The sequence below is a fragment of the Mus pahari genome, chromosome 21 (genome assembly GCF_900095145.1).
Source record: "Mus pahari chromosome 21, PAHARI_EIJ_v1.1, whole genome shotgun sequence".
Classification (NCBI taxonomy): domain Eukaryota; kingdom Metazoa; phylum Chordata; class Mammalia; order Rodentia; family Muridae; genus Mus; species Mus pahari.
In genome coordinates, this window is record NC_034610.1 from 43,694,103 (window position 1) to 43,719,747 (window position 25,645).

A 25,645-nucleotide genomic window follows, 5' to 3' on the forward strand; every position below is an offset into this window, starting at 1 on the left:
AGTTATCCTGCTGTTTCGCCTGCTCAACCGTGCTGCCATGGGAGGCTGGGGAGGCCAGCCGGCAGCTGTGTGGTCTAGCTTCATGGGCAGCTGACACCTCCCTCTGGGGAGGCCAGCCGGCAGCTGTGTGGTCTAGCTTCATGGGCAGCCCCTCCCTCACCAGCCCCCCTCACCAGCCCCCACCACCACCACCCAGGGTTCCTTTTTAAAGATCCCTTTCCCAACTTTAGTAGCTGGCCATCTCCTAGGAGCACAACCAAAACCGCACGCTCATGGGTTACTGCTTCAGAGGTAATGCATTACTGAAGTAAACAAGAATCTCCATGCGCTTAGTCCTTTGAAAGGTTTCACAGTGATGGTGGTGGCAGCGCACGCCTTTTAACCCCACACTGGGGAGGCAGAGGCAGGAGGATCCCTGAGTTGGATAGCTATGACTGCGCAGGGGAACAACCCTGTCTCGGAAAAAACAAAAACAACAAAAAACAACCAAACAAAAGAAGATTTCACAGTGAGGATGCCAGGACCAAGCAGTGCTACTTTGGTTCTTCCGCATTTATCTCCAGCAGATTCCAGCTTTTCTCCCTTCAAATGCGGAGAGGCTTAGGTAGGATAAGAAAGGGCCATAGCTTGAAACATGGAAGAAGTGCATTTTATGAGGACGTACAGCTGACTCTTCCTGGCTGATTACTAGGAACTGTATAACTGTATTCTACAGTTACTTGTTCAGCTGTTGGACTCTTCTGTATTATTACAAATAGTCGAAAAAGAGACGATAATTGTACAGTACCCTGCTGCCTGATTCTTTTGGTTGCAGGAAAAAGTGCATGCAAAGTTAATTTTAAGAAATTATATGCCGGGCGTGGTGGCGCATGCCTTTAATCCCAGCACTCGGGAGGCAGAGGCAGGCTACAGAGTGAGTTCCAGGACAGCCAAGGCTATACAGAGAAACCCTGTCTAGAAAAACCAAAAAAAAAAAAAAAAAAAAATTATATGAAGCTGGGTGTGGCGGCACACGCCTTTAATCCCAGCACTCAGGAAGCAGAGACAGGCGGATTTCTGAGTTCGAGGCCNGCCTGGTCTACAAAGTGAGTTCCAAGACAGCCAGGGCTACGCAGGGAAATCCTGTCTCAAAAAACCAAAAAACAAAGTATATGAAAGTATAAAGTGCAATTTATTACAGTGTTACTAATAGAGTAGCTTGTCTGAGTTTTATTTATATTGTCACTTATACAGCCAATCTGCTTTTTTTATTTGTCTCTGAAAGCCTTTAATAATTTAAAATGAGCAAGAAATTCTCACAGATCCTGAGGGTTCCACATTACTTCTGTGGAGCTAAAGATTCTCCCCACTTTTTGGTTCTAGATATCCCTGGGTTCCCTGTGTGCCACCTGGACTCTGCTGGCACGACCACGGAAGATTCAGAACTTCCTGGCTGGCTGAGAGAAAATGGAGCTGATGAAGACACTATAAGTCGGGTAAAGAGGACCGATCTGTGGGACCATGGTGTCTCAGTTCTGTACCTACTGCTAAGGCACCCGGCACATCACCTCAGACACAGAAGACACGCTGCTGAGCCAGTCAGAGCCAGTCCCGCCCTATGGAAATTCATACATTAGGACAGACAAATGGATTCCCCTGATTTAAAAAAAAAAAGTCTTACCTTAGCAAGTTCTGACACAGAGTTTTCAGGGGTCTGTGTGTGTGTCTGTCTCTATGTGTGTGAGTGTGTGTGCCTGTGTCTGTGTGTGGAGTGCATATGTGTGCACATGTGCCTGTGTGTGTGTGTGTAAATGTGTGGTGTGTGCTTGTCTATGTGTGCTGTGTATGTGAATGTGTGTGGAGTATGTGCACTCACGTGTGTGTGTCTGTGTATGTGGTATGTGTGCAGTGTATATATGAGTATGTGTGGTTGCGTGTGTCTGTGTGCGTGTCTGTCTTTGTATGTGGTATGCTTGTCTGTGTGTGATGTATATGTACATGTGTGTTGTGCATGGGGTATGATATGTGTAGTATATGTGCATGTGTGTGTGCACATGTATCTGTGTATGGTGTGCTTATCTGTGTGTATGGTGTGTGTGAGTGCATGTGTATGTGTGGTATGTGTGGTGTATGTGCATACCTGTGTGTGTCTGTGTGTGTGGTATGTACATGCGTGTATGTGGTTGTGTGTGTCTATCAGTGTGTATAGTATGCTTGTCTGTGTGTGGTGTGTATGTGCTTGTGTGGTGTATGTGGGGTGTGGTATATGTATATATGTGTATGGGTACATGCATGTATGCAGTTCTCCTGGAGGGCAATGAATGACTCTAAAGGAGACTGTACTGTAAAGTAGGCCAACTGTGTACACAAGGACAGGACAGACAAGGAAAGGAAGTTCGTTCTCCATGGGGTAGGAGACGCACCAAGGCAAGGAGTGGATACTGCAGTTGTCCATGACCTCTAAAGATCTGTGGTTTACAGACAGAAAGTAAGGAAGAGCAAGAAACAAACAGAACTATGAGGAAAATATTCTGCTCTGCTGCTATGGCAATGTTACTAATCTCTCCTAAGTGGTAGCTATTAATCGCTACTTGACAAAAGCAGATGTGGCTGGTGAATTTATGTCAGAGATACTCACTATGCAAAACCACACTGTGTCTATTATAACGAATTCCTGTCTCATCACCATACACTTATAGTTAACATGTAGAGCATTTGACCTATTGAGATGTGCTATTTGAGAGTTAGAGAGATGTCTCTGCAGTCAAGAGTATGTACTGCTCTTATAGAATACTGGGGTTTGGTTCCCAGCACCCACATCTGGTGGCTCCCAACCTCTTAGAACCCTAGTTCCAGAGGACCCAATCCCCTCTTCTGGAGTCCAGGCCTGCCTGTGCTCTGCGCACATACCCATATGCAAATACACATCCTTACACATAGGTAGAAATAAAAACTCTTATTTTTTTTCTTATGATAAAAACTTTATTGTCTTAAATATCAAAGGTTTTACACATCATATTTTCTTCAGAAAGTTCCTATTAAAGAAGAAAAATAAAAGTGTTTGGATTATCAGGGCTGATTTACATTTCAAAGTATGACAACAACCAAAACAAAACAAATTCAAACACAAAGGCATCTAGTGCATAAAAACTCTGATTTTTAAGATGGTGTATTTTCCATTTGCTAGAAAGGTCCTCTTAATAATACAATACTGTCTTCAGATTTATGTGTACAGATTTAAATACCTAAACTTTTATTTTCACAATATATGGACTATATAAAACTTAGGGTCTCCTTAGAAATATACATTTAGCTGGGCGTGGTGGCGCACGCCTTTAATCCCAGCACTTGGGAGGCAGAGGCAGGCAGGTTTCTGAGTTCGAGGCCAGCCTGGTCAATGAAGTGAGTTCCAGGACAGCCAGAGCTATACAGAGAAACCCTGTCTCAAAAAAAAAAAAGAAAAAAAAAAAAGAAATATACATTTAACACTTCACTGCTACCTAAGTTAAAATAACTTTCTTGCTAAGGGAAAACAATATACCTAACCAAGTTCTCCAAAATATTTATCCTCTTGGGCTCAAATCACAGTCAAGAGAGAATAAGTCATGTCTTCCCTTTCCTTTGCTTTAAAGTTAAAAGCTCTATTTCCACCCAGGACTGACTTTGCAGGGGATTACAGGAAGGTCTCTGGAACTGTTTACGGAAAGTAAGTTCTGAGACTACATATAAGCCATATTGTCCCAAGAATATTGCCTGTCTACTTGGGAACAAGAGCTGTGAGCAGTGGACTTGTCCGATACAGGCACTAGCTGTGAGCCTAAGGACAAGAGGGATTAAGCCTGCATCTCTTCTAATCTGTAAGCAATGGGAATCACACTGACATGTGACTTTCCGATTCTGTACTCAGAAGGCTTTTCTTCTGCTAATTCCAGCAGGTTGTGGTTTTTTATGGCTTTCCTCTTAGGCTCACTCTTAATTATTAGCAACCTTTGCCTTGGGGGCAGATTTTTATTTATTCACGGTCTTGCTGTATGCATGCTTTGCTCTCTCTGCAGTTTCTGGCTGAGGATTACACGCTAGTGGATGTTCTTTACTACGTCACCCGTGATGATCTGAAGTGCCTCAGACTAAGGTATTGCTTTCTTCCCCTGCTGTTTGGTTGTCATGACGGAAGGAATCCTAGGTTTAGGACAGGAAGTTTGGGTTCCTGCCCTTCGGGGTCTCTAACCAGCTCTGCAGGGTCAGGAAGGGCTGTGTCTGGTTTTCAACCCTTAGACTAAACTAAATTAGTTGGGTGAGGCTATTTGGGGAAACTCTTAATAACTAGTATTTCTGTTTAAGTATGGGACAATCAACGGAAAGAGATTTCTTAAATAAGACTGCAGAGCAGTCATCCAAACGCTCTTCAGGCTGCCGTGAGGAAGGGCTCTACTGTAGCCTGTGGTCCTCTGGTAAAATAGCAGATGTGGTTCTTGTCTACCAGCTGGAACGGTTTTTATGATCTGGTACAATTTCTTGTCACAGCTTTCTCTCCTGGCCCAGGTAGATCCGTAACTCACAACCGCCTCTATAAAGACGCATTTGCTGGGTGGTGGTGGCACCTGCTGTTAATCCCAGCATTTAGAAGGCAGAAGCAGGCAAAACTCTGTGAGTTCAAGGCCTGCCTGGTCTACTGAGCCAGTTCCAGGACAGCCAGGGCTACATAGAGAAACCCTGTCTTGAAAGACAAAAACAAAACACTATATATATATATATATATATATATATATATATATATATATATATATATATATATATATATATATATATATATATATAGTGGCTCACAACCATCCGTGATGAGATCTGATGCCCTCGTCTGGTGTGTCTGAAGACAGCTACAGTGTACTTAGATATAATAGTAAATAAATCTTTAAAAAAAAATGCTCGAAATGTAAAATGCTGTTTTGTCCTTGATACTTTCAGTAATGAAAGGGAGGGGAGTATTAGGGTGGTGGGGATGCTGTGCACACAGGACACATACAGCCTGATAAGCCTGGGCTCGCCACGTTCTCACCAGAGAAGCTGGACTCGGAGAAGTCCTTTCTCTGTCTCAAGGGCATTGCCCACATTGCCCAGTGAGGGAGCGAGCATGTTCTTCAGCTTGTTTTTCTGACTTTCAACAGGGGTGGGATGCTGTGCACGCTGTGGAAGGCCATCATTGACTTTCGGAACAAATGCTGACTGCCACCAGGGTGACCTTGACTGGAGATTCTGAACATTGATCTAGAACTGCTCTCCTTGTGGGAGGGGGAGTCGACGGGAGGAGAGGAAGACGCCGCACTTTAAATCCAGTATTTGTTTACTCGTGTCAGAAAGAAAGAAAGAAATTGACAAAACACACTGAAACTTCCTAACTTCTGTTTCTACAAAATTCCTACAGACTCTTCTTCGTAAAGGCTTTCAGAATAATCCTGACTGGAGTTGTAACATCGGGGATTGCTTTAGTCTACACATTTTGACCGAGAGGTTTTTTTTTTTTAAGTCAGCAGCTATAGTGTTTCAACCCAGTGTTTATCATGGAAAAGACAGAACATTTTGTTTCGTGAGACTGTGTACCACTGGAACAAAACCAAAATGTGACCACGGCTTTTTAGGGTTCTCTGTGTGTGTGGTGTGCCCAAGTGTCTGAGCTGAAATGCATAATTTCAGTCGTTGTATAAAGTTTTGTTTTGTTTTGTTTTTTTAAAATGTGCAGAGACTGAATGGTCTCTACTCTGTACTAATTGTCATACTGACTGTATTTTGTAACTTAAGTTTCTAGCCTAGGGTGTGTTTGTTGGAGGGGTTTATGTACTACTGAGCGGTACCGGTTGCCTATTCTGGATCACAGTGATGTTAGCTTGTTCTAAAGCTACCCATTGTGTTACATTTACACAAAAGTAAAAGATCGCCGGCGTGCTACTTTGACAAAGTCCCGAGAGAATTCTTACTCTGTGCAGATCCACCAAATAACTGCGTTAGATTTCCCGTTTCTGTTTTTGTTTTCCTCTATGACATCAAATAGAATGTGTCTCTCTCTGTTCAGGCAATGAAAGGACTGCTGGGATCCAGATTGTTGTTCCCTGGGGACAGCAGGGGGGCCGGGCTCGAGAGAGTGGTGAATATTTTAGACTCGATGTATTTTCCCCATGACCCCAAGTTACCTTGAAAAGACACCGTACCATATCTCAAGTGGCGTGCAAGAGGACCCTAATGGACAGCAGCACTGCCTTTTCTGTCTCCTTAATGTGGGTCTCACATCTGGGGGACATTTTTGAGCCAAGTATTATATTTTTATGAACCTTCCTATGTAAGCAGGATGAGGTCGGAAGCTCCTAGGTGGATAAATAAAATTAATTCCCTATACACACAGGAATGTGCATTCCATAGGCTGGAAACAAGGGTTTGAGAGTCATGATTTGACCCATAGAAAACTCTCCAATAAAATAGAAATGGCCTTTATTTCTATGTGAAACTAAAAGGACAATGTCTCACATTGCTTCTGAGTATATAAAATATTCTCTTGAAAATGTTCTCGCTTGATAGTAACAGGGTTGATCTTTAAAACACCTCATCTCTGAGGACAGATCATTAGTCTGAATCCTTGGCAGAAATTTTGAAGAAAGCCAGTCCCCTCTACATTAAGACACAGGTCATTTCATTAATTCTGATGGTTTAAGTGCTTTTTTAAAAAAAATTATTTATTTTATGTATATGAGTACACTGGAGCTGTTCAGATGGTTTGAGCCTTCCTGTGGTTGTTGGGAATTGAATTTAGAATTTAGGACCTCTGCTCGTTCTGGTTGGTCCAAAGATTTATTTATTATTATACATAAGTACACTGTAGCTGTCTTCAGATGCACCAGAAGAGGGCGTCAGATCTCATTACTGGTGGTTGTGAGCCACCATGTGGTTGCTGGGATTTGAACTCAGGACCTTCAGAAGAGCAGTCAGTGTTCTTACCTGCTGAGCCATCTTGCCAGCCCCTTAAGTGCTGCTTTTATATTGTATGTACATAGGAGCAAGCTACCCACTTTCAATCAACTCTTCATATCGTTTTCCTTTAGTCTCTCCCATCTCCAGTGTCTGTTTCTCTGCCACCCTCCCCACTCTGCTCTCTTCTTGTCTCTGAGCCTTTAAAGCACACACTATGTTCCCATTGTCTCTGAGCCTTTAAAGCACACACTATGTTCCCAGGTCACCACCACCAGGCTTTCCTTAACACCCTGTTTCTCAGACACACAAGAAGGTTGTCCCATTGTAGATTAATGTTCATGAAAGGTTCATATTAGGAAGGTCTTTAGCATCAGTGTACTGGCTACTTTTGTGTCAACTTGACACAGCTGGAGTTATCACAGAGAAAGGAGCTTCAGTTGGGGAAATGCCTCCATGAGATCCAGCTGTAAGGCATTTTCTCAATTAGTGACCAAGGGGGGAGGTCCCCTTGTGGGTGGGACCATCTCTGGGCTGGTAGTCTTGGATTCTATAAGAGAGCAGGCTGAGCAAGCCAGGGGAAGCAAGTAAGCCAGTAAAGAACATCCCTCCATAGCCTCTGCACCAGCTCCTGCTTTCTGACCTGCTTGAGTTCCAGTCCTGACATCCTTTGGTGATCAACAGCAGAATGGAAGTGTAAGCCGAATAAACCCTTTCCTCCCCAACTTGCTTCTTGGTCCTGATGTTTGTGCAGGAATAGAAACCCTGACTAAGACAATCAGCATGCCAGGCCTTCTCAGCCTAGATTCATGTTCAGGTGACCTAGATACTTCAGTAATATCATAGAGCACTTGATGGCCCGGTGTGAGACTGTAGGTTCAATACGGCAACACTGTATACAACAACAAAAGGCCTGCCACCTTAAGGACCAGGCACCTTGGGACAGGAGGAATGGCTCAGTGCTTAAGCGTTTCCTGCTTTTCCAGTGGGTCCAAGCTTGCTTCCCAGTCCTCCACCTCAGGCAGCTTATAGCTGCCATGCCTGCAGCTCCAGGGGAATCTGCCTTCGGCCTCTATGGATACCCAAACTCATGCACATCCCCACGCAGAGACATGTATACATACAGGTAATTTAAAATAAATCTTTAGCCGGGCAGTGGTGGCGCACGCCTTCAATCCCAGCACTTGGGAGGCAGAGGCAGGCAGATTTCTGAGTTCGGGGCCAGCCTGGTCTACAGAGTGAGTTCCAGGACAGCCAGGGATACACAGAGAAACCCTGTCTTGAAAAAATAAATAAATAAAATCTTTTTAAAAAAAAAAAAAAAGTGCCAAACACATCTTTTAAATTCCCTATCAGTGATTTAACAGGGTCAAATCACACTTCAATTCTGGGTCCCATGGGAGATGGCCCCCCTCATAAGGGTGTGTGTGTGTGAGAGAGAGAGAGAGAGAGAGAGAGAGAGAGAGAGAGAGAGAGAGAGAGAGAGGAGGCTACCTCACTGTTAACCGTGGAGACTGGAACTACCTGTCAGTCCAGAGGGAAGCCCTCACCTAAATTTGGTCTTTGGCAAATTAATTAGCCTCTTTGTCTCAATTCCCTCCTCTGTGAAATGGGGAAACTGGTGTGCCTTCCTCAAAGGGTTGTTCTGAGAATGAAATGAGGACAGCATAGGCAAGGTACTTAGTGAATGATCAGGTGCTGCCCATCACGGGGTAGGTGTCACTCGGGAGCACTTACTAAATCCTGACTGTGGGCCGGTGGAATGACTCAGTGGGTAGCCTGGGATGATCTGTCAATCCCCAGAACTCGCGTGAGTGAGGGTGGAAGGACAGAAGAGAGTCCACAGTTGTCCTCAGGCCTCCACGTGTGTACAAACTTTATCCCGCGCACACCATACACGCACCATGGTAAATGAATACTGGAGAGGACATGCTGTGGCATATGCATAAGAGGTAGTTCTTGCCACTCAGGTGAGGGTAGGAAGGGCTATGGATACAAAAGCCAGAAGGGGATCAAGAAACATTTTCCAAGAATGAGGTGTGCCTGGGAAGATAGTATAGAACAGAAAGTTATGTGGGGGTGGTGATGCTTCTAATATAAGAGATGGAGAATGGATTTACCAGAACCCCACTTAAATGGCTCTGAAGACTGAGATGCTGCAGCATTATAGAAGAGAAATAAATGATGCCACCAAGTGTAGATAGTGCACTTGGTGTCAACAAGGACATTTCAACCTGTGGACAAGTGACTCCTAGTTCCAGACTTTATGGAAACTCCCTAGAGACACAAGGAGAAGACAAAGCCTCTGCCATCAAAACTGCGCATCAGATGGAAGAGCTGGACTTGCAATAAATCTTCCCACATCTCACAGGCTGGGAAAGTGTTAACCCCAGCTGCTACTAGTGAAGTTCAGAGTGTGAGCCCACTGAGCCAGGGCAGGAGGACATATTACAGGTAGAAAGATCTTAACCTGGGTTTTTCAGAGGTGATACTAAGGCATCGTATGGGCAGACACAAGGTCAGAAGGGGATCTGAAACATTTTGAGGGAAGTGTGTAGAATCCATTGGGCAGAAATTCAAATGGTCATAGCACAAGGTAGAACTTGGACCTCTCAGGGAGTAAGGATGGGGAGCGAGTAAGGTTAACATCACATATGGAAATAGGAAATCTATTAAAAAGGCTTTGAGCCAGATAGAGCTCTGTAAAGTGGCTGTGTATTCAATGATTAATAATCTACTGACACAGTGTAAGAGGAATTGAATTGAAGAGGGCAGTTTTGAGCCTGTCTCAGATCTGAAAGAGGGTCCAGCAGGAGTCAGGCTAATAGGAAGTGAGGGCATCAGGAATGCCTTGTAAAGATTTGGGAACTATGGGCAGTGATGGTGAGGGAGAGGATGGGATAAATGCTGAGCCTGGGTGGGTAAGAGAAAGATTCAAAGGTAAAAACTCAGCCGGGATGTTCTGGATACGTTGAATTCGGAGCAGAGTGCCGTGATAGGGTTGTACAAAGAATACTGAGAATAGGCTAGGGGGGTACTTCAGTCAGTAAAGGGCCTGAGTTCAACTTCCAGAAAAACAAACAGAAACAAAGCCAAAAGCCAGGCATGGTGGTGTGCACGCTTGTAATCCCAGCACTGGGAAAGTCGAGAAGGTAGAGACAGGCGGATCCCCGGGGGCTTGCTGGCCAGCCATTGTAGAAACAAGCTCTGGACGAAATGAGAGGCCCTGTCTCAAAAACAAAGGTCATCACTGTCCTTCAGGTCAACCTTCAGGTTGACCTCTGATCTCCACACTTCCTTACATGCACACCTATAAACACACACACACACACACACACACACAGACACACACACACACACACACACACACACACACACACGCACGCGCGACCAAAGAATGTATTGGAGGTTGGCCCTGAGGTCAGGAACATACATTCTACACTTGAGAGTCATCAAGGTGGAGGATCCCAAGAGACAAAGCAGAGATAGGAAAGACATGGCTCAAACTCTGGAGGGTATGACGTTGGAGGAAACCGGAAGAGGAGAGATGGGCATCAACAACGGGGTCTGGGAAGGAGTAAAACCCTAGTTAGTTGGGAGTGAACCAATAGAGAATAAGGCAGGATCCACTCCACAGAATATCTAGTGGGCCCTCGGGTGATAGTGTCCCCCATCATCCCAGCAACCGAGGTGAAGGCAGAAGACATGGGTGCGGGGACAACTAATAGGAAAGCACGCAGCTACTTGATATTGTGACTTGGAAAGCTACTATAGATGAGGAAGAAAAACTACGTTATCAGATGTCCCTGGGTGGAGAGGTATTCCGGGGGGATGGGGAGAAAAGGAGGCAGAATGGAAACGGGGTGCCAGAGGCTCGGCTCTTCCCCTGGGAAGGGGAAGTGGGGGATCAGGAGAACTTTGTGTGAACTCAAGGCAGATGGCTTCTGTGTTCCTAGTAAAAAGTACAACCTAAAGGACAGTATGGTGGCGCCTGACATTTAACAGATGTCATTCCCTCCCTGAATTAGCCATCTACTGTGTAGCAGACACTGCAAACTAGGTCTGGAACGAGGATTCTGTCCAGGGCCTTAGGTGCAGATGGGAGTTCTCCTTGCTGCATTGATGATTGTGTTCAATCAATGGAACAACCGGAACATAATCAAAGGAACAGGAGGGCAAGCGCACGCCAAACACTCCTCAATGACTTCTCTTAGTTTTTTTGAGACAGGGACTCACTCTTTGGCCTTGGCTGGTGGCGAACTCCTGGCGATCCTCCTGCTTCAGGGAGTAAGGTGGGATGGTGTACTGAGAATTTTGGCTTCTTAAAAAAAATCCCAGTTGTGTTATGTGAATTTTCTTTTTTTAATCCCAGGTGTGGAATAAGAGGCCGCTTCACGGCAGGTGGTTATGATCTGCCTCGAGCACTAGCAGGGACGGACGTGATCTTTGCCTGCTGCAGGTAGTTTAATTCTGGGCACTTTGGAGGGGTATAAATGAGAGAGTCAGGCTCCGTTTATTGCTGGTCTACGACTGAACTCGCCACAATCAACAGGAAGTGGCCTATGGAGGTCTGTATCCCCTTTCCTCTCTCCCCTTTCTCTCCTGAACTACTTTGGATTGGAGGGTTGGAAGGGTGGAATAAAGGTCGAAAGCGTGGAAGACATAAAAACCCAATAAAATAGCTAAATACCACCAACAAAACAGAAACAATCTATGATGAATAATGTCTTGACTTGCGTACTTAACGCCAATCAGAGGCCTGAAAATAAATTACCTTCCTTTTCCAGGGGGTCTGACAAATAGTTGAACTAACTACATTCAGCTAAGAGTTCGAGGAAAGGTGTCCCGAACTCTCCTGATTTCACAAAGTAAGACAGATGCTTAAGCTGAGGCCAAAGACCTGGTCTCTGCTTGGCTGGGACTAGAAGCATAGTAAGATTGGTTTGAACATGATGTAGGACTATCTCACTGTTCAACGCTGTGTTTGCCTCTCCCACTTGTGGGCTTGGTGCTTTTGGGAGAATCCGTGACAAACCAGAAAGCCTGTAAATGAAGCGATACACTCCAATCCTGGGCTTGAAGTGACAGCTCTTGTAAATAAGGATTGTGTTCTGACACTTTTCTGTCTCCGGTACATTATGCGGGGTTTCAAAGGATAAAGAGCTCCGTTGGATCCGTTCAGCTAACCGAGGGTGGGCACGTGCCTCTCTGTGTGAGCAGGCGGCCTCGGTAGGCTGCTCTGTTCTGTTTCCATTTCTGTAGGTTACTTAACCACCCCCTCAGCATTTTGTTGCTTATCGTTTATTTCGCCCGCTCCGGCAGAAAATGTGTTTCTCAGTCGCTAATGTTTCTTTTTAAAACGGCCTACCCCACGCCTCTGGTCCCTCTGAACGAGATAGTCACAAGACACGTTTACTAATCGGAAACCAAGAAAAAGAAACGCCACGCCAGTCACTGCAGGATTCACTAACGTGCGTGCTGGGCCATCAGACACGGAAAAGCTAGGGTCACCGGCGAAGGCTTCTTTCCAAAGCCCAGGCGGAGCCGGGATCACGGCGCGGAGCCCAGCCGGTGTACTTGAACTCTCCACGTGGGGCATCGGCTCCTTGGGCGATTGTCGCCACGAACTCCAATCCCCACGAAGCCGAAACTGACCTGGCGGCTTCAGAGTTCAAAGGGGAACAGAGCGCTCGAACGCCGCCGCCGCCCGGGGCTGCGGGTGGCCGCTCGTCACGCTCGCTCGCTCGCTCGGGTGCCGCGGTGGCTAGGACCCGCCGCCTGCGACACTAGCTGCGACCGCGTCCGTCGGGGCGCCTGCGCCGCCGCACCTGCCCGCCAGGGGGCGCGCCGTGCCCCGGCGGCGTCGGGCCAGCGCTCGCCGTCCCCGTCCCCGCCCCACGCCCGCGCAGGCCGCCGCTCACCTGTCTGGGCCGCGGGCCCCGGGGGGCGGGGGCCCGGCGGGAGCGGAGCCGAAGGGAGAGAGGGCGGAGCGGCTCTCCGGGCGCGTCATCGGAGCACCATGGCGGAGCAGGGAGCTGGTGGCGACGGCCACAGGGGCGGCGACGGCGCTACGCAGGGCGACCCAGGTGACGGCGCGGTCGGGACGGGAAGGGGGGGCGCGGGAGGGGGGCGGGGGGGGCGCGGTCCCCGGAGCCAGCGACCCCTCGGGGTCTGCGCTACCGGCGACCGCCGAGCGCCCGCGGGCCACAACAGGTGGAAGCAGGCCTGGGCGCGCGGAAGGGAGGTCGGGGACGCGCCGGGGTGGCCGGGGGCGCGCCGGGGTGGCCGGGGGCGCGCCGGGGAGGTCGGGGAACCTTGAGAATCTGAGCCTCCGAGCGGCGGGGGCTGTCGGGGGTCCCGGGAAGAGTGAAAGTCTGAGCCTCCGAGCGGCGGGGGGCGCGCAGGACGGCCAGGGGACCCGGGCGTCCGGCCGATGGCTGAGCCGTGAGCGGCTGACCGGCTCCGGACCTCCGCACTCCGCCTTCACCCGGAGCCCGGAGCCCGGAGCCCGGAGCCCGGAGCCCGGAGCCCGGAGCCCGGAGCCCGACTCTTCCTGTGGCTCTAAAGCCAGAGCTGGAGCGTTGGCTCTGCCTCCCGGGCTCGGCCCTCAGGCTCGCTGTTGACAATCTGCCTCCAGCACAGCCACCGGGGACTCGCAGGGACGTAGAGCTCGCACCCTCGGAAGGTCTTCGCCCTCGTACCCATCTCGCCTTCACATGAAGCCAACTCCCCCCCCCCCACACACACACACACCCTCGGGATTTTTGTTCTTCGTCGTCGTCGGGGACTGTATTGCGAATCATACCTTCCCTCTTAAGAACCCCTGTTCTAATCCTTGGCCGAGTAAGCCGTTCTCGTACCTTCCTACGCCTGGCGTGGGGGCGGGAGGCGCTTTGTTATTTTAAAGAAAATGTTAAGTTGCAGACCCCGCGGTTGCAAGCTGTTACTGCTTCTGTACACCCACAACCAGAAGTGATTGTTTTCTATAATGCAAAACTCGCTCCACCTCCCACCACCACCACCACGTACTTGTTTAGAGGGCGTGCTTATTTTTAACACGCAAGGCCCATAGAGCTCAGTGTTTTCCAATACGTATCAGCGAATGTACCTAAACTCTAATGATTTACACCTGAGGTTAAGATTGACACAGTGTCCTGAATTTATTTCCATGTCCGGCTACATCCTGAAAGGTGGTTGATTTTTATCTTCTGCGTTTGAAAGATCGGTGATCGTTATTTTGGTCTGGGTGTAGAGGCGATGCCTGAGTAATTGTTTAGGGAGCTTGATGAGCTGGAAGCTCTACCGGCTGCCCAGCCCAGGGCATTCTTAGTTGTGAATAAGACACAGATAAGTAGCTGCTTCTGGGGGGAAAATGTTAGTGATTTAATAATAGGCATCGGTTTGTCCTTGAATGCTTTGTAGATCTGCATTGGTACTTGTTCAGACATAAACGAACTTGCAAGTGGAGTATATCCCGTGCCTGATCGTGTTAAGGAATGAACGATCCATGTGTCTTTAACAGGATGCAGAATCAACCCTGTGTTCTTACGTCTTCTTAAATTTTATATTTACTTACTTTGGTGTGTGTGTGGGGGGGGGGCGCGTTGTGTGCATGCCACAGCATGCGTGTGGGAGATCACTTGCTAAGAGTGGGTTCTAAGACTGAAACTTCGGTTTGGCAGCGAGTGCCTTTACCTAAACATGAACTCATCTCACCAGCCTGAAATACGTTCTCCGTTAAAAGTAGAATTTATTGGCTATTATTTCCTGTTAGCAAAGGATTCCTCCACATCTTTGCCTTGAAATTTAAATTTCAATTATGTTTTATATATGACCAACATATAAATACGTAGGTGTGTGTATATTATATATTTCTGGTCATGTATTTTCCCCCATTTTTCTATTTTTGCTTTTAGTATTCAACACCACCTGTGCCGGTGGGTGCTAAAGGAAAGAAATGTAAAGTGTACTTTTGGTTTAGTTTGGTTTTTTTGAGACAGTCTCCACTCTTAGGTACATACTAGGCTTTAACTTTGATGTATCCCAGACTGGCCTCAAACTCAAAACCCTTCTACCTCAGTAGAGTAAGCCATTATGCTTGGCTCTTGGCATATTTTAATTATATTTATTTTGTGTATTTGTGTGTGTGGGAGCCGGAGAACAACCTGTGGGAATCGGTTCTCTTTACACTGTGTAGGTCCTAGTGACTGGCCTCGGGTCCGCAGGCCTCTTTATTTGCTGAGCTGTAAATGTGTTGTTTAAAATCCAGGTGACCCTATTTTGAGAGAACACAAGTTTGTTTGAATGTTGACAGCTTATGCTCTGTATGTGTAAAACCTGTGACTTTTATCTGAATGTAGAACTTCAGTTTTATACTCACATTTTAATATACACAGTATACACATTTAAACACTCCTTTATTTTTTATTTATTTATGTTTATTTATGAGTACACTGCAGCTGTCTTCAGACACACCAGAAGAGGGCATTGGATCCCATGACAGATGGTTGTGAGCCACCATGTGGTTGCTGGGAATTGAACTCAGGACCTCTGGAAGGAAGAGCAGTCAGTGATCTTAACTGCTGAGCCATCTCTCCAGCCCCCCAATTTATTATTTTTAAATCATAGGTTTATATGGGATTTTATTTATTGAATGAGAGGCATACCTAAGCCTGTGTTTTATTGCCACCAAGAAGTAAGAGTTTCCACCTCAAAAGGCCACTTTTTTCCCCCCTTTGTCTTTTTTGTTTGAGATTGGGGTCTTGCCATGTATTCCTGGAGTCTTCCTGCCAAGCTGGCCACCTCAGCCTCCTGAGTCCCGGATTCCCTGTGTATCCTCTCTCTCGGCCACAAGCAGCAGCTCCTTTCCCAGACCATTCCTTCTGTATTCCTTTTGTATATAATTACTTTGAGGTAGGATCCAACCTTAAGTGGTTCTTAAATTATGTCCTTGTGCAAAGGCTATATTTCAAGACTTGAGGTTAAAATCTCGGGTTATTACAGAAACAATACCTACGATGTGTTCAAGATTAAAGGCTTGTGTATGTGTATGTGTAAGACTCAAATAGAGTGAACGTTGGCAGCATAGTATGTATTTAAAGGGTACTATATCCATGCAACATTCAGAAAACAGTTCTGCAGATATGTCTAGCTTTTGCTCAAGGGTTGTGATTATAATTTTTACAATTATATTATTTAAAAAAGTCATTTTTTTCTTGGGGTAGAACAGTTCTCTTAGTTTACTGGGGGTATTTTCCTTGTCCATAGTCAAAGGGAAGCAAGAACTAGAAAATGCAATTGTCTTGGAAACAGATTTGTGTTTCACCACTAGAGGATGTCAAGTCCTTTTTATTAGAATATTATTTTGGGCAAATTCCTAGGCTCTCACATCACAAAACTAGGAGCTTGAATTCTGTGAGTCACTTAGTATGATCATAAGCTATGAAAAATCAACTACACAGGACAAATCCCATTTGCCAACCTCCTTTAAAAAGATACCACGGAGCTAAAATTTAATGCTGCTTTTGATTAATCTGTGATGCCCAAACTCTGCTGTGCAAAGGAATAAATTAATGCCCATATATTTTGGTGAGATCTGTTGCCATTCTATTGGAAACTATTACTTACAACCTAGAATGGAATTTTTTGTTTTAAATAAGGATTTTTAGTGGAAAGACTTAGACTTTCTTTCCTTTTTTTTTTTTTAAGATTTACTTATTTTATGTATATGAATACACTGTCACTGTCTACAGACACACCAGAAGAGGGCATCAGATCCCATGACAGATGGTTGTGAGCAACCGTGTGGTTGCTGGGAATTGAATTTGGGACCTCTAGAAGAGCAGTCACTGCTCTTAACCACTGACCCATTTCTCCAGCCCCGACTTAGACTTCCTTACTGTGGTCATGTATCTTCTGTGGAATTTTCCAGAGTAAAAAGTGATCTTTATGGTCTCATTTAGTCTGAAGGGCCGGCCTGTGTTGTCCCCAAATAAACATAGAAAGTAGACACTCAGGTTGTGCTTGTGCTGTGATGTAAGTCCCTCCCTTTCAAAATTCAGACCCTAGAAGCTTAAATTGCTGCTGCTTCAGCGGACAAACTTGACATCTCGCTAGGTCAGTGAGTTTAAGAGAAGTCAGCTGTTGTCATTGCTTAGGTATGTGTGTGAAATGCTAATTTACATTTGGCCTGGTCTCTAAAGAATTCACACACTTGTATCATGATACCTGAAAACAAATTATTCATAGAGCTTTAAAACACATACTCATATCTTGTTAGTACAAGAACTAAGGACATCGAGGCTTAGACTAGCTTAGCCAAGAATGTGTACTTTCCATGGGTTATTAAAGTTACGGAGTTTGGAAGGTTGATGACTATGACCTTAGAGTTTAGTAAGGAAATCCACAGGCCAATGTGTACAGGTTGGTGAGGGCTCAGTGGAGGAAGGATGGATCACTCTGGCTGTGGTCATCCCCGAGCACCTGCTGCAGCTAGCACTTAAACATCAAACAACAGGGAGTGATGTGTCCTCAGAGGGAGACCAGGGGAAGTAGGCACACGGGGAGAGGAGTTGAAGTTTCTTTCGTCATCTTGACAGGACAAATGTGAAAGGCTCAAAAGTGAGTGTCCAGGGAAATCGGTTAGGGATGATGGATGTGTTGAAGCCAAAGGTCAAGCCAAGAGGCTGGGACAGTATTGTTTGCGCAGGAAGGTTTGTCTTGATAAAGCTTTGTTAATCAGAATTAAAGAGCTCGGCTGCACCTTTAACACAAACACACCCTCTCCTAGGGAAGTCCTTTTCCTCCCTACCCTGCCCATTTGGGGCAGCTGTGCTTGAGGGGCAGCCATGTAGGAGAGACGCTGGTTTGCTCTGGAACCTGGAAGGAAGGCAGCTGTGTAGACCAGATGGAGGAAGAAAGGAGAAGAGTGAGTTTGGCCTCCAGACTTAACCTTGAGGTCCCTGGCTAGAGCTAGGTAGGCACTGGCCTGTCAGTGAGCACAGAAAAGAGGCCGGTTTGGGACTGTGAGATGTCAAAGGGTCACAGGTAAAAGGAGACACAGGATGATCCACTTGGAATTGGTTCATTCATTTAGGCTTGACCCGAACATATTAATGAATACAACTTAGTAAAAGAAAAGGTAGGTTGTCTTATACATGGAAGAGTGTGCACCAAGAGGGACCAGTCAGTAGTGATACCAGATAGTTAACTGGAAGGGTGAACCTGCAGAAGGAACAGACACGAGGTCACGTCTGAGGGCCACCCCAGGAGGCAGGGCGGGCTCCCCTCATGGTCTCCATGAGTTTACATAATAAGTACCAGGCCAGCTAGTGAGGCCCTGGATCTAGAAAAATGAAAAGAAAGCGGGCTGGGGGTACTGGTTGTATGTCTTGTCTTGTGATCCCATTTCTTGGGACTCACCGTGTTATCAAGATGAATGCTCTGTGTTAATCTCCCGTTGATGCAATGAACTCAGTGCCTGTGGTCTGTCGCTGAACTCTTTATCTCTGTCGGGGACCAGGTCTTCGTGCTTGTTGCAGTAAGACTTGTTCTCCAGTTTTGGGCTCCACTCCCCAGCAATGTGCCTCCTATCGCCGCCTTATTATAAATTACTATTTATAATTTTCCTTATAATGTTTAGTTGATTGCCATGTAAATTAAATGGCATTTCACTGCTTTTTCCTGTTAAGGATTATTCTCTTTAATATGTATTTAAATTTGAGAATTAGTTGAAGAACTAGATTTTTTTTTAGTAGGTGTTACTTCAAGTTTTACTTTTTCATTATTTCTTTATGTGTATGTTCGAGAGTATAGCATGTATAATTGGGGTATATATATAAGTGTGTAAGGTCCATACTCCTGTGCATGTTCATGTGGTTGCAGTGCTCCATCTATGCCTTATTCCTGAGACAGGAACTCATTGATTAAGGAGGTAAACCTCGCCCCCAGTCCTTCTGTCTCCACCCCACAGCTCTGGAATAATAATAGATGCACACATTCATAGCTGCATTCACACCGGCTTTCTAGATGGATACTCACATTCATACTGCATTCACAGCGGCTTTCTAGATGGATACTCACATTCATACTGCATTCACAGCGGCTTTCTAGATGGATACTGGAGACTTAACTGGGGTCCCACACTGCCTCACATCTTACTCACTGAGCCATCGCTCGCTCCAGCCCTTTTTTTTTTTTTTCTCTGTAGAGCTGCTGGGGATCAGACGTAGGGAGGACCTTTGCATGTTAGGCAAATGCTCTGAACTGAGCTGCACCCCATGGTAATGACTTTAAATGTTAATTTGCAGATACATATGTTTTTGACGACATGAAAATAACTAAGTTAAAAAAAAATAAGCCAAAGTTCAACGACATTCAGTATTTCCTCTTAGATGCTCCTACAGAACTAGTTCTGAGGTCCATATTTATTGCTGCACTATTTAAAATAGCTAAGAAATGGAACTGGCCTAGATGTCCATCAGTAGGTGAAAGGATAAAGAAACTTCACTGTGAGCCAGGCGTAGTGGCNCACGCCTTTAATCCCAGCACTCGGGAGGCAGAGGCAGGCGGATTTCTGAGTTCGAGGCCAGCCTGGTCTACAAGGTGAGCTCTAGGACAGCCAGGGCTATACAGAGAAACCCTGTCTCGGAAAACAAAACAAAACAAAACAAAACAAAAAAAGAAAGAAACTTCACTGTGGCCCAGTGAAGCATGGTGGCACACACCTTTAATCCCAGCACTTAGGAGGCACAGACAGGCGGGTCTCTTGAGTTCAAGGCCAGCCTGGTCTACACAGTGAGTTCCAGGACAGCCAGAGCTACACTGAAGAAATCCTGTCCCAAAAAAGAAGAAATGTGGCCCAGTGTACTGGCTAGTTTTGTGTCAACTTGACACAGCTGGAGTTATTACAGAGAAAGGAGCTTTAGATGGGGAAATGCCTCCATGAGATCCAGCTATGGGGCATTTTCTCAATTAGTGATCAGGGGGGAGAGGCCCCTTGTGGGTGGGACCATCTCTGGGCTGGTAGTCTTGGTTCTATAAGAGAGCAGGCTGAGCAAGCCAGGGGAGGCAAGCCAGTAAAGAACATTCCTCCATGGCCTCTGCATCAGCTCCTGCACCCTGACCTGCTTGAGTTCCAGTCCTGCATCCTTTGGTGATCAACAGCAGTATGGAAATGTAAGCTGAATAAACCCTTTCCTCCCCAACTTGCTTCTTGGTCATGATGTTTGTGCAGGAATAGAAACCCTGACTAAGACACCCAGTATACACATTGTTAAATGTTTTGTTAAATGTATTGTTAAAAACAGGACTCAGACGAGTATATTTTCTGCACTGTATTGAATTTAAACTTCATAGCGTGTGTGATGAAAATGTACCCCAATAGTCCAGTGCTTGGAAGATGGATGCAGGAGGATCAGAAGTTCGAGGCCAGCCTTGGCTACGGGAGATCCTATTTCAAGAAACTGGTTGGGGAGGAGACCAAGAGCGAATGCAAATAAATCTAGAGGGTGTGAGGATAACTGAATTCTGTGGAGTATCTTGCAAGCTGAACTGGAGCATTTAGGGAAGGGGAACCAGCAACATGGGGGATGCGTAGGGGGTCAAGCCCAGAAGATGAATGAAGAAGGTATAATATGCATATGGAAAGGCCAAAATGAAACCTGTTAACATTGTGCGAGCTTAATATGAAAACCCAGATGCATGAGAAAAAGCCCAGGATTGGCAGAACTAACCAGATAGTACAGGTGGGCACAGCAACCCGAAAGAAAGAGTGGGAACTTGCGAGTAGATGCCATCTGTGAACTGCACTTTGCAAGGTTGTTAGTAAAATCCTGGGTCTAAGTTTAGAACATTCCCGTATGAGGTACCTTAAAATTCTGTGGCTTTCTAACAGTTGCCAGCCAAACCTCCTTTTGAAAGGTGGCTTTCTGGTAACAGACCTGTCCTGAACTGTGTTGTAAAAAATGGGGTCACCAACACCACATCGAATATAGAAAGAAGCTAGACTCTAGAAGTTCTAGCAAGAACCCCCTTCTTCCGAGCCGTGCGGGATAGCGCTGAAATGCATAATTATCCGGTTATAAATCAGATGGGCTCCTATTGCAGGAAGCTTGACTGCTTCTCAAGATTTTAATCTGGATGGGTGGTTCTCGGAGGCTCCTGACCTGAGTCTTCCGTGTGGTAGACTGGACAGACAGGCCTGGGTCGCCTGCTTCCTACATTCCAGCTGATCGGTCTTTAAGTTAGTCTACACCCCCCTCCCCCCATCCCCCACCCACCCCCTCTACCCACCCCCCACGCCCATGTGAATAAGGTGTACTCCTTGGGCAGAAGGTCATGTTGTTGACACTATTGCTGAGGTCACGTGCTAGAACACCGTTAGTTCAGCTCAGTGGTTCTTAGTCTTGGCAAAAAAGTTAAAATCACTTGGAGACCTAGAACCGCACGGTGCCCAGGCAATTGTCAGAGGAGCGAGCAGTTGGCAGCCAGGTCGTGACTGTGGGTTTAGAACTCCCAGGTGTCTCCTGTGTGCAGGCCATGCTGAAAACTGGTTTCAACCCACGTCCCGCCTTGAACTCTCCCACCCGACTGGGTAGGTTTAATCTGGTGTCCGGTAGACCTTGCTTCCAGTAACCACATGGACAATCTTAACAGCTGTTAACCCTGAATTTGGTAGACTTTGCTTCATTTTTCTCCCCAAGACCTTTTGAAGGGAATATAGATATAAAAATAGGCTTAAGTACATTCGCGTGGACAATATAACACTCTCTCGGTGGCACACTTGTATACTTTCTATATAAATGTGAAGTAGACAAAATGGTATATAATGAGTTTTTTTTTTTTTCTTCCTTTAGTGTTCAGTCTTCTTCCTTCTCCCCTCAAAAACGGGAAAGGTTAATTTGGAATAAGTAGATGGCAAGAAGTTTTCCCGAGAAGTTTGTGGTGACCCTGTGGCCTCCAACCACCTTGGTTCTTCAGCATCTATAAATAGCTGACAAGGTGTATTCCTCTCCATCTGCTCCCTGTGAGCCTCCTGTGAGCCTGGATGCTGGCCTTCAGGCCAGTGTGCCCTCCCTCCCTCCCTCCCTCCCTCCCTCCCGGCGCTGTGGTGCCCAGAGCTCAGGGCATCCAGGCTCCTTGCTCTCGCTCTCCTCTCCGCAGGTTGCTTCACACTCCAGATAGCACCTTCAATTACTCTCTGGCCCCACAATACTTCATGAGCTGAAATGTCCGGAGGGGCTCCTGTGTCGCGTTGTGTCTGTTGCTGCATATTTGCAAAGCCATCTTTTGCAATCTGAAGTGAGGGCCAACCTTCAGCATCCCGGATTTCTATGGTTCTCTCTTCTGGTAGCTTATCCTAGTGCTTGTTACCATAGACCTAGGACTAAGATAACAAGAACTGGCTTCTAAAAACAAATGTTTTTTATTCCTCCTTAGATTTATACTGAAAATAATTTAATGTGGTGCCAGATCTTGCAAGGATGAAGCAAGGCCTTGCTCCTAAAACTAAAACTGCTCAGGAGTAATACTAATTAATTACTCTTTTGGTACAAGGACACTGGAGCCTCTACCACTTCCTGCCTGTTTGATCTTGACAAGTCACATAAGCAGCCATCTCTTCCTTTTAAAACTGAAGGCACAGCAGTACCAGGGAAGAAATGAGTTAAGACGGAGAACAATCCCTGACACAGTGAAGTATGAACTGTTTATTATAAAGGATTAATACTGCGTCACGATGCAAGGACGGGCATACCCTGACATGCTGAGTTTCTCCCTTAAGCAAGGTTCTACTTAAGTTGGTGAGCTCACCCTAGAGAGGGCGTTGGAATGCACTGCTGACTCAGAGCTAATTGTAGCTGTGTGATCTCACTGGACCAGGTAAGGTACCACCAAGGCAGCTTTTCACCTGTCCAAGTGTGACTTAGCATTCTATTAGAAGATCACTCTGGTCTGTAGGATGCTTAGATTATGTTGTGTCTTTGAGGCACCAGCATCAGCACCTCTTGGCTCATTTTCATTTTACTTTTATCTTACACAAAGTGATTTTATTATTTTACGTTCTTAAAATATTTTTGCTACAAAAGTTAGTTTGTTTAAACCATGAAGATAGACTCCCATTCCCTTTGGACGGTGAGGATGGGCTTCTCAGACCATTTGAGTTAAAGTATCCCTCTGTGGGGAACATGAGTGTGGCTCATCTTCTACTAGGCTTTCAGGAGAAGCAAGAGACAGTTTGGCTTCTTCAGACAAAATGAAGCAGAAGACTTCAGAAAGTGATTTCATTTCTGAAAGTCACCAGTTTTAGAAGAGACTCCCTTAAGTTGCAAAAGCCCTGGCTGTATGGGGTACAGGTACAAGACACTAATTTCTCCTTTAAGAAATGATCTGTGAGGGCTGGAGAGATGGCTCAGTGGTTAAGAGCACTAACTGCTCTTCTGAAGGTCCCCCAGTTCAAATCCCAGCAACCACATGGTGGCTCACAACCATCTGTAACAAGATCTGACTCCCTCTTCTGGAGTGTGTAAAGACAGCTACAGTGTACTTACATAGAATAAATCTTTGAAAGAAAAAGTCTTTAAGAAATGATTTGTGAAACTAGACTTGGTTGTAGTTTAGGTTTTATTTCATTTAGAAAAAAAAAGCTTAGCAAAATTAAAATGTGTCGCCGCCTCAAATGAGCTCTCAGTCTCTGAATAGGTCCTTTGTTACAAATAGTAATGATATGAATATTCTTCAATCAAGATATGTTACAGGAAATGGAAGGTTAGTATTTACTGATAATATTCAGCATGAAGGATAAATCCAGGATTGTTCTTTCTGATGGTGGCTTTATAATTTCAAGCCCCCTTATGGAGATACATTTTTTTTTCTATATATCCAGTAAGGGACTGTGTAAAACACAGACACCGTTAAGAACCAAAGTGAAAATACAGGAGATGGCTTGACCGTTGGAAGAAATATTCAAATCTGAGACGCAGGAGACTGAGCTGTTTTAGTCCAAGAGATCTGTGTGATTCAATGACTTTTAGACAGCCAAACCGTGTAAGCAGCGGGTGGCCCAGTGAAGCCTCCCTCACAGGACCAAACCCTGCATTTGCATTCCCATCCAATCCTCCAAGGAACCCCTGGTCCTAAAGGCAAAGTCGGAGGATTCCATTTCAGCCCTCTCCCAGGTTGAGCAAGCCCAAGATTTACCTGCTGCTCATGGACCAGAGCAGAGAGGGGAAGAGTGTGGCCCCGCCCATCAGATGATGGAGCCACAGGGTCCATTGCTGGACACGAGAAAGTCCGTCTCCAGGGCAGTTTAGAAAGAGAGAAGGGATGGGTGAGGTGTCAGAAGGGCAAAGTCCACTCTCAACCCTGCAGCTGGTTCAGACAGAACCTGGGACTCGGGGCTCATGCATTGAGTATTCCGAACCACTATGAAGGACTTTATGCTTTACAAAGCATTCTCTTACTAGCACGTGCAGGCCCTGTATTTGATCCCAGCAACCAAATAGAAAGGAACTAGCTGTTAAAAGTCTTAGAGGGGGCCGGGCGCAGTGGCGCACGCCTTTAATCCCAGCACTCGGGAGGCAGAGGCAGGTGGATTTCTGAATTCGAGGCCAGCCTGGTCTACAGAGTGAGTTCCAGGACAGCCAGGGCTACACGGAGAAACCCTGTCTCGAAAAACCGAAAAAAGAAAAAGTCCAAGAGGTTAAGAGAGAACATGGCTGTTCTCATGGAGGATTTGGTTGCTCACAGCCACCTGAACTTCAGTTCTCTGGGATCCGATGCCTGTTCTGCAAGTACCAGGAATGCATGCGGTACACACACACATATGCAGGCAAAACACTGACATATATAAAAGTAAACCTTAAAAACATTGGAGTGTGTCTGTCCACCCATCTGTCTGTGTGTACATTCATACATGTACCTACCATGGCGTGTGGTCTGAGGACCTGGGTGTTTGTCCTCAACTTCCACTTTGAGTCAGTCTTTGTTTCTTCTCCTATGTATACTGGGCTCGCTGGCTTATAAACTTCTGGTAATTCTCTTTTCTCCATTTCCCCTCCCCACGCTGGGCTTGAAGACTTCTCTGCCATAGACATGGCTTTTACACGGATTCTGGGAATTCAGTCTCATGTCCTCGTACTTGTGTGACAGGTGCTATGTTGAGCCATCTCTGTCCTCAGTACCCAAGCCACTTTTTCATTTCCTGTTGTTACAGACATATCTGTCTGGAAACACATTCTGGAACAGGTTTCAGTATTGCAATATTTTTAGAACAAACAACTTTTAGTTATGTAAGCACCTATCCTTTGTTTATAAGTAATATCCTATTTCCAGAGAGCTGGATAATGCCTTTCTCTGGGTACTTAAGGGACTCGTTTCAAGGGGGTGGGGGTGGGGGTGGGGGGAGCAGGGAGCAGTGTTTCCTCCAGGCCTCTGTACAAACAGGTGCTGATAGTTGGGAGAAAAGACAGTTCAGTTCCCTCACTACAACAGTTGTGTGTGTGTGTGTGTGTGTGTGTGTAAAACAGTTTTCAAAGCACTTCAAAGAGTTAGTTGGTTTAACAGTGTAGCCATTTTGACTTACGATAAAAAGTATAATAGTACAATTACGATGTTTTAAAAGGAAGTTTGCCAGAAAAACATTTTACATCACTTGGACTTAGATGGTGCACATGAAAAGTGAGAGGACTTTAGAGAAGAAGTGTAGGCCCAGGAA

At 45.9% G+C, this 25,645-nt stretch overlaps 2 protein-coding genes across 3 annotated transcripts in view; both read left to right on the plus strand.

Annotated features, from left to right (window-relative positions):
- Window positions 1–6,818, plus strand: part of Map3k5 (mitogen-activated protein kinase kinase kinase 5) — a 197,370-nt gene extending 190,552 nt beyond the window's left edge. Inside the window, exons 28-30 of the mRNA XM_021220921.2 lie at window positions 1,363–1,475; window positions 4,035–4,111; window positions 5,145–6,818. Coding sequence (XP_021076580.1) covers window positions 1,363–1,475; window positions 4,035–4,111; window positions 5,145–5,202 — 248 coding nt within the window. The 3' untranslated portion in view covers window positions 5,203–6,818. The remainder of the gene's footprint in view (window positions 1–1,362; window positions 1,476–4,034; window positions 4,112–5,144) is intronic.
- Window positions 6,819–12,912: 6,094 nt separating this feature from the next.
- Map7 (microtubule associated protein 7) overlaps window positions 12,913–25,645 on the plus strand; it is a 129,746-nt gene continuing 117,013 nt past the window's right edge. Inside the window, exon 1 of one of the 2 annotated variants that reach the window (XM_029533216.1) lies at window positions 12,913–13,019. In XM_029533216.1, the coding sequence (XP_029389076.1) occupies window positions 12,953–13,019 (67 nt within the window). In that variant the 5' untranslated portion in view covers window positions 12,913–12,952. The remainder of the gene's footprint in view (window positions 13,020–25,645) is intronic. The other variant, XM_021221312.2, reaches the window with a different exon arrangement.